This window comes from Phaseolus vulgaris, chromosome 5 (assembly GCF_000499845.2).
Source record: "Phaseolus vulgaris cultivar G19833 chromosome 5, P. vulgaris v2.0, whole genome shotgun sequence".
NCBI classification, from domain to species: Eukaryota; Viridiplantae; Streptophyta; class Magnoliopsida; order Fabales; family Fabaceae; genus Phaseolus; species Phaseolus vulgaris.
The window spans coordinates 3,980,486-3,994,763 of record NC_023755.2 but is presented as its reverse complement, the minus strand read 5'-3'; the positions used below and the strand labels follow the sequence as shown (position 1 = coordinate 3,994,763).

At 31.1% G+C, this 14,278-nt stretch overlaps 1 protein-coding gene across 2 annotated transcripts; it reads left to right on the top strand.

The window, feature by feature from the left end:
- Positions 1-350: 350 nt before the first annotated feature.
- Positions 351-3,193, top strand: LOC137834905 (homeobox-leucine zipper protein HOX11-like). 2 transcript variants are annotated; one of them, XM_068643137.1, is made up of 5 exons: positions 351-918; positions 1,047-1,376; positions 1,746-2,086; positions 2,257-2,336; positions 2,486-3,193. In XM_068643137.1, exons 2-5 carry the CDS (start codon positions 1,058-1,060, stop codon positions 2,877-2,879), a joined length of 1,134 nt encoding a protein of 377 aa, XP_068499238.1. In that variant the 5' UTR covers positions 351-918; positions 1,047-1,057; the 3' UTR covers positions 2,880-3,193. The 2 variants fall into 2 exon arrangements, with proteins under 2 accessions (XP_068499238.1, XP_068499237.1); XM_068643136.1 differs by lacking the exon at positions 351-918 and having other exon boundaries at positions 933-1,376.
- The last annotated feature ends 11,085 nt before the right edge of the window (positions 3,194-14,278 follow it).

Here is a 14,278-nt window from a genome sequence, read left to right as displayed (position 1 = left end):
TACCAAATTATAATAAAATCCACTTTTTTTTTATCCTATTTTAACCAAAAGAGAGTGATTAGATCCGGAAAAAAAAACAGTAGTATTTTAGTAGCAGCCCTAATTTGCAGTGTGTGTGTGGAAGAGTGGTGTAATTCCCATGGTGATTGTTAGGAAGAGGTGTATGAAATGGTAATGATGTCCCCATGAAAGATGAAAGAAGAAAGAAGAAGGATGGTTATAATGTCGTTTTCTCTCTCATTTTTGCGGGGAAATTGTTTTGCTCCAAGACCCACATGGGTGGATCCGTTTCCGAGCATATCGTTATGCTGTTCACTTCACTTCACTCTTGGGTGTGGGAGCAGGTGGGTGGTGGGTAGCCTAGCCTTAATGACCAGAATCCCTCTAAAGTCATTGCAAATGCATGATGATGATGATTGATGAGTCAATATTATTATTGATGCACACTCATATGTACCCACACACATGACACAACACAACACCACACTACTTTTCAGACAAAAACACAATCCAACCACTCCCAAATCCCAACCCTCTGAATCAATGCCAATACCCATGCTCACCCCTCACCCCTAACCTACATCATCCTCACGCGCCAAGCATCATTCTTTCCAGGAATAATGTTGTCGTTTCAGACCATCAAAATCTCCTCACTCACACCACTCATCATGCATCGTCTAATGCTATCTATCTACCTCCTAGGACTATCTATATCTTCAAAATAGGGTTTCACGTGTGTTTGTCAACCTTGGTAACCTTTGTCGGTCAAACACCCTTTTCCCTTTTTCATTCCACAAGTTTTTTCAATTTTTTATTTTTAATTTGGAAAACAAAAACACTGCAGACCCACTGTGTATAAATACGTTTTTTTTTAATTCTTTTTCAAAAGGGTCACCATTTGGGTCATCCTATGATCACGTACTTCTCTTTCTCTCTCTTATCTCTATAATTATAAAGACTCTTCTCTTTCAAACCTCCTCTTCCTTAATTCTCAGTCCAAACCATCTCTCTCTCTCTCTTTATATCTCTTCATTTGGCCTATGCAGAGTAGCAGATCATGGAACTTGGTTTGAGCTTGGGAGACTCTTCAAGGCCTTTGCTTGCCTTCATGGAAAAGCCTCGTGAAGCCTCCAACCAACCGGGGTTAGGCTTCACCACCGCTTTGTCAATCGGGCCACTCATCGCTAGACAAAAGGATCAACAAGATGAATTTGAAGAAGAAGAAGAAGAAGAAGAAACAAAGCCAAGGAACAACAACAACAGCATCAACACTCACACAACAGAAGATCCTTCCAAACCCAACAACAACCCAGTTCTGCATCAGCTTGATCTTCTCCCTCAACTCTATCTCCCATGGCACCCTCCTTCTGAAAACGGTATACACCCACTTTTTCACTTTTACCCCCAACAATTTTTCTGATTTTTTTTAGACCCTTTTCCTTAAAACAACGTGTACCAAGAGATTCCAATCCTTTCCATTCATTCTATGACAAACAAAGACTTAAATACAGTGTTATACAATTGTCCGTACAGTTTTTTTTTTTACAGTTTTTACTTCAGCAATGTGTATGATAAGGATTTACGTTAAAAAAAGTATTCAGATTATCTAGATAAAACTCTAAAAACTTCAATTTGATTTAGAGATGAACTGCTCCACCACTGAATATAAGTTTTTGTGCTATTATTTGGTATTGCTTGAGTTTCTTTGATAGCATCGTGTATGGGTCTGGTGTGGACACGTGCAGGGAGTTTGTCATCTGAGTTGGGAGGTTCTTCTAGGGGCTTGGACGTGAACGCGCAGCCGCCGCTGGCGGAGGATGAGGGGGAGGAAGTGGCGGCGCTGTCATCATCTCCGAACAGCGCAGCCTCGTCGTTTCAAATGGATCTCTGCATATACAACAGAGGAGGGAGTTTCTATAAAAGGAACTATGAGGGTGAAGCTTATGATCAAAGGGCCTCTCCAAGAGCCAGTGATGAAGATGATAACAACGGCAGTGGCGGCAACGCCAGAAAGAAACTCAGACTCTCCAAGGAACAATCTGCGTTCCTTGAAGAGAGTTTCAAAGAACACAACACTCTTAATCCTGTGAGTGTTAGAAATTGTTGAGATTCAATCATAGTTTTTGATCCATTTTTACATCGATTGATCCCGATAATAAAACTATATGAAAATTTATACTAAATCTGTCTTTTTTTTATTTTGTTTTGGTGTTGTTTAGTACTAATAACAGTGTTGGACACGTAATTTTGATGCAGAAACAAAAGCTTGCTCTTGCTAAACAACTCAATCTACGACCTCGACAAGTAGAAGTGTGGTTTCAAAACCGAAGGGCAAGGTAGGACATGACATCTCACGTACATGTTTTAGTCCACTGTTTTTGTTATATGCAGATTTGAATACCAGTTTTATAATGCTTATTTCAGTTTCAATTTTGTTATATGGTTATGAGTATTGGTTAGAAATATGATGTGTGTGTGCATGCAGGACCAAGTTGAAGCAAACAGAAGTGGATTGTGAGTACTTGAAGAGGTGTTGTGAGACCCTAACGGAAGAGAATAGAAGACTTCACAAGGAGCTTCAAGAATTGAGGGCTTTGAAGACTTCAAACCCCTTCTACATGCAATTACCAGCCACAACTTTGACCATGTGCCCTTCTTGTGAACGTGTGGCCACAAATTCCACATCCACTTCCTCCTCTCTCAGTGCTCCTAATGCCACCATCAATGCAAATTCAGGAGCCATGACCATTGTCAAAACCAGTGGCAGTAACAATGACTCACCCTCCAAAGCCATGGGATTCCCATTTGGCAAACCCAGGTTTCATCCATTTGTTCACACCAGCCAACAACCCCATCAACACCAATCCCCATCATCTTGAAAATATGCAGTTCAAGACTAGTATTACTGAGTCCAGGCTTGGAAATTGATTTCAATTTTGTATATAGGAAAGTTAATTAGTTCTGAGAGGCTCATAGTTTTTATTTGATTTGTTTTCTTGTTGGTGGGGGTGGAAGGGGTCATACAGAATTTGGATAATTGGGTTTTGTTTTTCTTGTTTGGATCTCTATGTATTCCTTCTTTCTCCGGTTTTATCCACAGTGAAATCAGAAAGAAGCATGATGAAAATTTTAGACAGTGAAGAAGATAGATATCAATCAAATAGAAAGGGAAGTGAAGCATTTTGAACTAGAATATATCCCTATACTTTTTTTTTCTATGTTTTCTTGAATCAAAAACAAAAACAAATAACTTTTATGTGGTGAAAAAAAGTGGAATACATATTCTTTGGAAGGTTCTTTGCACATAGCAGCATTACTTAGAAAAGTAGAAGAAAAATGAAAATGGTTAGCCTGATTAATTGAAAGTTTCAAATGTTGGTAAAAAATTAAATAGGTGATTAATTAGAGTTAGGTAGGTAAGGGAATGGCATAGTTGAAGGGTGGTTTTGAGAAAGAGGAAGAGACTTTGAAATGTGTGGATTGGTCTAAGTTTTAATGATTTCATTTCTTGAAGACTTCAAAGATGAGCAGTGACTCATGATGAAAAATGGGTGTGGTGGTGGTGGTTCATTGCTTCATTAAATTCATTTATTTATGGGATGTGAGAATTGATATGGCACACTGATAGGGGGCAATTGCATGCCTTTTGGTTGTGTTGTGGGACTTTGGAGGGCAGCAAATGGGACTGAGGCCTAAAAGGACAGGACAGGAATGCCACAGTGATAAACACTGTCCCCTAAAGTGGGGTACCCCAATTATGAGTATGCACGAGGGAAGTACACTTTTCATTATAATTAATTAATGAGAGTACGAGCCGTGTGAATTTTCTTTTCTTTTTTTTTTTCATTTTTTCAAATCAACAAACAAAACTCTTGCTATTTCATTTACCTAACAACACCTGTTTATTTTACAAGTCAGCAGATTCAGTTTCAGAGAAGTGAATTAAAACAAATCATTATAAATATAAATATTTGTAAATATATATTATATTTATAAAATAATAAAATATTTAGTTTTGTTATTGTAAAAGAGACTGAGAGAGTAATATTTACCAGATGAATAATTATTCTCCTCTTTTTTTTTTCTTCCTCCATTTTCTGAAAAATGTTATTCATTTGAATAAATATTATAATAATAATAATATATATTTATTTTAGTTATAATATTTATTTATAATATTTATAAACTCTTTTACTTTTAGATCTTGATTAAAATACATACCATCTATATAGCACAGATACTGACACGAGACGGATACGGACACAGACGTATAATCTCTAAAATGTAGGACACAGGAACACGGATCTATATATTATATAATTTTAAATTATATAAATTAAAAATAAATATTTATGTGCAAAAATATGTTTGAGATTCTTTGGGAGCATAAAGATATTTTTTATAACGGGTTCAAAAGAATTTGTTCCTTATTTTTATAATCATAATAAAAATTTATACAATAAATTTGAGTTTTTAGAAAATTATTGTATTTATATCTTTAAAAATTGTTTTAGAACCGTGCTAGAATTTTCAAAAATCCAACAAATATATTTTGAATTGAACACTGCATTGATATATCGACACTGATACGTGTCTGACATGGATACGCCATTTAAGAGAAGTGATGAGCCTCATAACATACCATTAATCTCATATTATCTAATTCCTGTACTGTTTAATTATTTTTAATATATATTTTAGTAAATATGCTTAAACTTGTGTCGTTCAATCGATACCATATATCGATCTTTGTCACAAAAATGTTCGGTTTGATACAAGTTTATTAATAAAAAATAAAAGTATTATATTACTGAATTTTATGAATATATTAATAGATTTATGATTATATTTTAATTAATAATTTTTAAATATAATAATTTAAAATTTAAAATTATAAAACTATTATTCTATGAGTAAAATAGTAAGTTGAAATTTAATTTACATTTTTTAATTTTTTTTAAAATTTAATTCGTAAGAATAAAATTATATCAATTGTAAATGAAAATATTATGATTCATTTAATAAATTATATTTTTTAAGTTATTTAAAATAATTTATCATTCGTGTTTATTAAAAGAGTACTTTTTTTTTAATCTGAATTTTATTACTTAGTGTTTTTTTAAGTTATATTATACTATTTCCATCATTGAATATATAGTGATATGATTTTCAAATTATATTAATAATATTAACTTTCTTAAGGATAATCAAATTTACTAGTTTTTTTTATTAATGTTATTTTTTAAAGTCTTGAGTATGAAAGGGAAGGAGATCTTTAGTTGGATTCTCTATAAATGTCATTCAGTAAAATTTGAATTAACTTTATTCAACTTGATCTATATTAATCGGATTCTTAATATTTGAATACCTATAATCATATATTAAAAGGATTAGGGAACAACAAAAACAAATTAAGGTATTCACTCTCAACTAACCAGTAACCACCAATTTTCATGGAGAAAGAAATTATATATAGGACTGACACATTAATATTTGTTTTCTATATATAGATGAAAATTGATATAGAAAAGTAATCGATTATTCAATTCAAAACATAAAAAAATTGTACATTCTTCTTATTTTTTTCTAACAACCCTAAAGTGTTTTTAATTTGAATAATTAAAAAATAAATCAAACGTTTTATAAATTTGTTATCTGCAATTTGATCTTCTGATATACAGTATTCCAATTTGTTATTCCCAACTTCGTCTCGCAGGAAGTGATATCGAATATCAATATGTTTACTTCTTTGATGAAAAACTGGATTATCTGCAAGATTAATTGCGGATACATTGTCAACATAAATCTTAATTGGAATATTTAGATTAAAATCAATTTGAGTCATGATATTGTTTTTCTCAATCGCCGTCAATTCTTCATTCATAGCCTTTTGTCATTTTGGGTGTTGAATGACATCTGCAAGAAAAGCAAAGTGAACTAAATCTCCATTGTCATCAACTTCATCATCAAGATTTACTTCGCAATCTTGAAGGTGTACAAGTTGTCGTTGTTGCCTTCTTGGTCGATCCATCATAGTTGCAATTGGGGCTGCAACTTCAGGTTGAACTGCAGGTGCTTCAAGAGTGACTTCATCTTCCACATCATCGTTCAAAACGTAAATATATCGTTTTTTCGAATCCATTTCAGCTGCTGCATTCCATTGTCCTTCCTCATCACGACTGATAATCACCTTCTTTGTCATTGGATTGTACAGTTTGTATCCTCCATGTTTATATCCATTGAAAATGGTCTTCACTGTCTTATCATCCAACTTTGATCTTGCTGTCTTGGGGGCATGAGCATAAGTAATTGACCCAAATACCTTCAAGTGTTGCACATTAGATTTGAATCCGCTCCATGCCTCAATCGGAGTTGTGTTAGTAACACTCCGAGTGGGTGATATGTTTATCAAATATACCGCACATGTTACGGCCTCAGCCCAAAAATAATTTGGCATACCTTTCGCTTTAAGCATGCTCCTCGCCATGTCCATGATTGTTCTATTCTTTCTCTCGGCAACTCCGTTGTGTTGAGGTGTGTAGGGACAAGTTATGTTATGCTGCAACCCAAGTTCTTCACAGTGCCTCTTGAACTCATTAGACTTGTACTCACCCCCTCCATCACTACGCACCATCTTAATTTCTCTGTCACTCTGTTTTTCAACAAATGCTTTAAATATTCTAGACGAAGAACCTTACCACTACGAGTATTAATACCAAAAAACTTAATCACATTGAAATCCAATATATCATTCTTCATTGAAACTTTAGACGAATTTCTCACTAGACAAGTTAAAAATAGCCCTAGAAACCTCAATCTTATCCTGAAATCTAGCATAATTCCTCATATGCCATATCATCCAAATAGAAAAAGTTATCATAGCAAGCTTAATCAATTTAACCAAAGGGCTACCATCACTCTTAATAAAAGAAAGAAGATCATCCTTATTAGAGAAATGAGAAGTAAGAAAAATTTGTCGAACTTAACTCCAAATATGCAAAGCATTAGAATATTCAAAAAATAAATGTTGAATAGATTCCTCATGCTTTCACAAAGCATACACATAGAACATATATGCAAACCTTTATTCTGAATATGTTGATCGGTAGAAAGATGTCCATGAAAAACTTTCTAGAGTACTAGAGTTTTGGAAGGAGGAATAGATGAAGACCAAATGAATTTACCCCACCACAGGGAACTCTTGGTTCCAAGAAAAAGTCATAACCAATTTAAGAGTGAAACGACCAGACTCATCTAGAATCCAATTAGGAATATTTTGTTCCTCTCTAACCATGATATATTAAAAAAATAAGGCATTTGTTGTAAAGATAAGAGAATATTCCAATCACAACCTGTCCAAAACTGAGAGACTGTATCCAGAATGCTAGCACCATTAGATAACTCTGCAATATTTGTTAAAGAAGTAGTAGAACACCATTTATCATTCCATAAATTAATAAAAGAATATGTACCAACAGTCCAAGAAGTATAATCAAGTATAGTAGAATAAAACTACTTAATTGCAGGCCAAAAAGATGAGGATCTATAAACCATTATAAACTCGTATTTTGATTGAAGAACCCTAGCTTTCGAGAGCAAAGACCAATGTATGTTGCTATAAGTAAAGTTCCAAGCAAGCTTAAGAAGATATGCATTATTTTTATGACGAAGATTAATAATCTTCAAACCTTTGTTCTCAAAAGGAGAACAAATCGTATCCCAATTCACAATGACTATGCCTTTTTTAGAATATCACCAGTCCAAATAAAATTTTGACGCCACTGCTCAACTTGGTTAAGAAGTGAAATAGGTCATTTATACATATTAAAGCTATAAGCTAGAAATCTAGTAATCACCGTATTGACCAACTAAATCTGATCCATCATGCTAAAAGATTTACCTTTCCAAGATGCTAACTTCAATTTGACTTTATCAGCCAAACGTTGAAGAAATCGACACTTTGGAGCACCAACAAAGATAGGCACTCCTAAATAATTGAAAGGCAAACAACCATGACTACAAGAAAGAATACGTTGAATTTTGGTGACAAATCTTGTAGAATTATCTATGGTAAAAAAAACTACTTTTAGAGTTATTAATATATTGACCAGAAAAATTACCATATGTTTTAAGAAAAATACTCAAATTTCTAAGGGACTTAATATTCCTCGTACAAAAAACAAATATGTCATCAACATATAAAATATGAGAAGGAGTGAGAGAACCTTACGAACTAGCCATATGTAAAATTTTCTTACATTCACAAGCTTAAAGATACATCTACTAAGAACTTCCTCTGCAAGATAGAAAAGTAAAGGAGACAAAGGATCACCTTGTCTGACACCTCTACTGCAAGGAAAAAAAATCCACCAAACTGTCATTTATTTTTATAGAAAAGATAGCTGAACGGAGAATTGTACTAATTCAACCGACAAACAAGTGGTGAAAATCAAAGCGTGTCAAAACTAATAATAAGAACTTCCAACTCAGAGTGTCAAAGACTTTATGAATATCAATTTTGTAAGACACATTACCTCCTCTAACCTTTTTAGAAAGCATGTTAATAGCTTCATAAGCAATATCAATGCAATACTGAATTTATCTACCATGCACAAATCCATATTAATTAGGAGAAATGATTATAGCAATCAGCAATACTTTCATAATATTTAGTGAAGAACCTTACTTCCACTATAAGAAAATCATGAAATAGAAACCAATTTTTAGAGACCAAAATAATTAGTTGCAATAGTAACTAAATTAGAAATCATTTTAGAAACTAAACAAAATTTTGGTTTCTAAATTAGTTTCTATTATTGTTAAATAGTTTCTAAATTGGTATCTAATTAGCAACCAAGGTTTTAGAGACCAAATTTTAGAAACTATTTAACAATAATAGAAACTAATTTAGAAACCAATTTTTTTTTAGTTTCTAAAATTGTCTCTGATTTAGTTACTATTACAACTAATTATTTTGGTCTCTAAAAATTAGTTTCTATTTCATGATTTTCTTATAGTGTTCTAACTCATAGTTTAATCTTAGCATTTATTTCTCCTCTATATATTTTACATTGGAGAACAATAACTTATTATTTCTTTTTTCTATCTTTAGCAATATCAATTTACTTTTTTCTAAACCATATTCTTCTCCACTTGCATGAGATAATGATCTTACACTGGACAACGCAACTCTTCGGGTAATATTAATTCGTCTCATCAAGTTTCTCATTTTCCTCAAAATATCCCTTTAAACTGTTTCACATATCATAACATTTACTTGGTGAGGATATATAGTATCAGCACTATGTAAAGAGAAATTAAAAAAAAAAATTATCTTTCTTTTCAATTCATTCATTCATTAGTAATGACGTATCTGGTTACTTAACCTAATTTAGGAGTATACTTTTTTGCATAAAATATAGTGCAATGGATCATGACATATCTATGCATATAAATTCTTATCCTTATTTGCTTCCAATGATAAAATACCAGTATGCATTGTTAAAAAACTCTTAAAAGATGATTCCTTATCCTTTCCAATTGCTGTGTCACAAATGGTTGAGAGAAAAAACTGGAAGTGAATTTTTTAAAGGGTAAAAGACAAAGACATAATTTTGTGTGATGAAGGTGTTGGCTCAGAAATCTTAATGCTCATAGTTGAGGTGTGCAGGTGGACACATAAATGAAGAGACAAAGCACATCGCATGCAAAAGAAAAGCTTATGATTTAAATATGCAACCGACCATGGACCCATTTCTTTCACATCTCCATTCGAAACTCAAAGGAAAAATGAAAAATTAAAGACACATGACCTAATCACCTTACTAGAAACTTCAACTTCCATTATTATATATCATCCAATCATTTCTCTTCTGCTGTTCTGTCATATTTCACAAACCTCTTTTCTCAGTATAAAGAATGATTAACGCTCATAATTTTATTTATTTTCCTTATTTTTATTACCTTTTGTACAATATTCAACATTATTATTTGTTTGTAGTTCGGAATTTCTTCAATATTTTATTTTTTAAAAATGTTTCAAACTAAATATATAAATTATTATTGGTCTCAATTTCTAAGTGACGTGAGATTATATTGGACGTATTGGAACAAGTCTCCTAGTCGAGGATTAAGAAAAAGAGTTTTCGATTCCAATAGATGAAGAACTTGAGGTTGAAATATTGACGCCATATGTGGGATCTGAAACTTGTTCCCTTAACCCTCGATTGAGAGATTTGTTCCGATACATCCAGTATAGTCTCACATTGTTTAAGAATAAAAATTAATAACCGTTTATATACATTTTCTGAAACTTCTTTTAAAAACAAAATCGTGATAAAATTTTGAATTCCATTGAACTAATTCCAACTCACTATAGGATTACCTTGCCGTGAAAAAATATGTACTGTCTAGGTAAAAATTTAAAAAGCCCAAAAGAGAGTGAAAAGAGAACGATATTGCAGGCTTTGTTGGACTTAAGATTAGGAGTTATGAATGTAATTTATCCTAAAGTATAAGTAACATTTTGTAGCTTTTTTCATGGAGCCTAATGGACATGATAGGTGGGTAAATGTTGGATATGATTTGTGAAGAATAAGGTAGTGTTTTGAAAAGTTCAATCTAAGTTATTCACTCAATAAAATTGTTGGAAGACCAGAAGACCCCACTTGCACTCAAAGTAGGGAAGCAACTTTCAGGGTGGATTTGATTGGTATTATTTTTTTCTAATTCAATGTCCAAAACATCCAAGAATTTATTAAATAAAATAATAATAATAAATAGTAGTATTTATTATTTTTGATCCATTTGAAATATTGTGTTAATGGGCAGCATTGACGTAAGTGGGAAATCTAACTTAAATTCTAAGCCAATCCTGATATTGTACATATCCTTACATTACCTATCCCATGTGAAAGTGCTTCTTTCTTAGTGCACCATTATCAAACAAAATTAACCTATATTGCAATTAGTCAAACCACGAGTGCCAACTTTTTATTTCATCTAAAACTTCTTAATTAAGGAATGAAACATAATACCAATACCTAGTCAAAAAAGTGTTGACCTATTTGTTTAGAGAGAACCAATCCAAATATTCAAAAATATCAAAATCTAAATGCTTAAGTCTTAGTTTAGGGAAGAGCTTTTATACTCTTTTTCAAAATTTAAATACATCTAATATTCATCATATTTTAAAATCACTTTATATATGGTAATATTGGACCAGTTGGGTTCACACCAAGTAGTATACAATTGTTTTTGTTGATCTTTGACTACAAATATTTGTTGTTTGTATACAACTTGGAAGAAATTATTGGTAACATATACAAATCAGTTGGGATCACAAGGAGTTTTTATGATTAGAATATGTTTTTATTTAGGATTAGTATAATTTGTTTACCTTTTTTGTATAAAGATTGATGTATAGATTAATTTATTTCATTCTTTGTTTATGAAAAAATAATTTCTATATGAGATTTTAATTTTTTTTTAATGTCTTACTTTCTTATATCATTTTAAGAATTTATTGTAACTTTTGCTTTCAGCATAAATTTTATTTAGTTTTAAGATAAAAAAAAGTTATACTTTATTCTTATTAAATTTAAAACGTTATAACTTTTAAGACATGTGGTCTTATTTAAAAACTCTGATTATTAAATTTTATGACTTATGAACATGTTTTGAGGGTTTATAAAATTTAGGTATTTTTTTTATAAATAAAGAATAAATGAAATAAAATTTAAGTATTAATCCTAAATATAAGTATAAACATTAACCTAGAGATGTTAAGAAATTTGTGAAATATAATTTTATTTAATAATTAAATAGAGTGATGACAAGATGTTAATTAAATTTGGTGATTTAATGATTGATTAAAGATGATAAGATACATGTATCAACTTATAATAAGCACTCTTTGATTTTGTCACATATAGCTTTGCTTTTCCATTTCTTGTTTTCTTCCACCTTTTCAAATTTCCCACGAAAAGTGAAAGAGATTTATTCGTAATGCTTATTGATCTTGGATAAGCATTAAGGTTTCATGAAAGGTTAAATCACAAATACATTATCATCTTTCTCTTACATTCAACTTACAATTTTATAAATTATTATTTTATTATAATATTCTATTTATTTTTATTTTTATTATTACAATAGAATATTTTATTATGGAAAATCTTCTCGAACAAGTGTTGGAGCTCAGAGAACGATTGCTTTACTCCTTCACTCGGTTAGTCGTTTCTGCGCTCAGCTTCCTACTCCTCCTTTCTCCTCTCGGTCGTCAGGTAGCACAGGCTCGGATGGTACCTACAGAAGGCACTCTGACAATCAAGTCAGCAAAGGTGTCGGCACTCGGTTGTAAATGACGTACCTAATTCTTGAAATTTGCATTATTTATATTACCTTAATGGGTCTTCGTTGGTGAATCGGATTAGAAGGTTGGTTCGTGTTTAGAGTTGCACTAAACAGCCCTTGATTGTGGGTTAGTACTGCTGACTTAGTCAACTGGTTCGTTGTCATAGGTCGATCAATCACGTGTTGTTACGTACATTTCCTATCATAAACAAGTGTCAGATGGTTTAGGAATTCTGACTGACTCAAGGTATCGTTTGACTATACCAAAAAAAAAAAAAACAATTTTCAAATTAATGTATATTAAAAAGGTAGTGTATTTCACGCACTATAAACCACAGTGCAAAACCACTGCGTAGAATTGCAATAATTGAAAAGCTATCTTTCAGTGGTAAAAGACAAGGTCAAGTTTCGGAAAAGTTTATGAAACAAGCCTTTTACTATAAATGGTCAATTAGTACACAACAGAGCACTTCCCAAGATAAATTGATGCTGAATTAAATTCTGGTTTTTCTTTATTTCATAATTATATTTCATTTCAAATAATTTTCAATATAAATATTTAATTTTTTAACATTTGTTAACGAAATTATTTTTTATTTGTGCTTCTGTTAAGTTGACATATGCAAGGGATTAAAAGAATAGATTTTACTTATTTTATTTATTCTAAAGAAAATATTAAACGTGTTTAATTTTTTAATATATTACACTAAAAAAAATTATCAAATTAGAACTAATTTTAAAGATTAAAATAATTAATTAATATTTGATTAAATTAGAGATTAAATAAATTATTGTTATTTAAAGTAATTTGTATTACTGATAAAAATTTATAAATGAGTTTTTAAATTGGTATCTAACTATTAGTTACCCAGGTTTTATTTATTAATATTTTAGATTCTAAATTAGTCTCTAAAAGACTAAATGAGACCAATTTAAAATTTAAAATATTAGTAACTAATTTATATACCAATTTAGAAATCATTTTATAAATTTTTATTAATAATAAAAACCACTTTTATATAATAATTTTTTAGTCTCTAAAATAGTATCTAATTTAGTTAATATAGTGACTAATTATTTTTGTCTCTAAATTTGGTTGTTATTTAATGAATAGTATTAAACATTATTTTTATTCAAAATAAGTATTGATTATTTTTTATAATTATTCCTGGAAAATGACATATCTCTTAATTTTTTGCATAGATTTGCAGGTAATAGTGTGGGTTGAGTCCTCTCTAACTGAAAGTTAATATAGGTCATACCTAAGTTAAACGTGCAAGCTAAAAGCGAGGGTTAAGCCCTAACTAAGTTAAACGTAGTATCTAACAGTGAAGGTCAAGACCTAACTAACTTAACAATAGATTCTAATAGCGATGGTCAAATGCTTCTTCTTTCTTCATTCTTTATTTTGAAGCATAAATTGTAAGATAAGCAAAACAATATGGACATAATAATGAATTAACTTGTTTGTTAAAAGAAAAAATTTACCGTCTTTTAAAATTCTAAGTTTTGAACTTAAAGTTGTGACCATGGAGGGATTTGTTGAAGGGAAAAACAATCAACTTCATAACCATTTTTGAACACGGAAACAAAAATTATCTAAGAAACAACAATAGTTTTAGCAATAACCTCAGCTTCAGCTCCAAATGCTCCTCATGCAACAACAAACAACTCCAACTTGCATGGCCAAGCTTCTCCTCCACGCACAACAAGCACAAATGGAGCCACAAACCAAAATGGAATTTTTTTTATCAGCAATAAAAAATTAATAAATAAGAACCACTTCAGGGATGGTTCAACCCTTATACAAAATTACACAATTACCATCTTCTAACTAGAACCGCCTATCAGACTAACAAAAACACTAGCCATACTAAAAGAAAACCTAAAATACATCAATATACCATCCTCATACACACCAAAG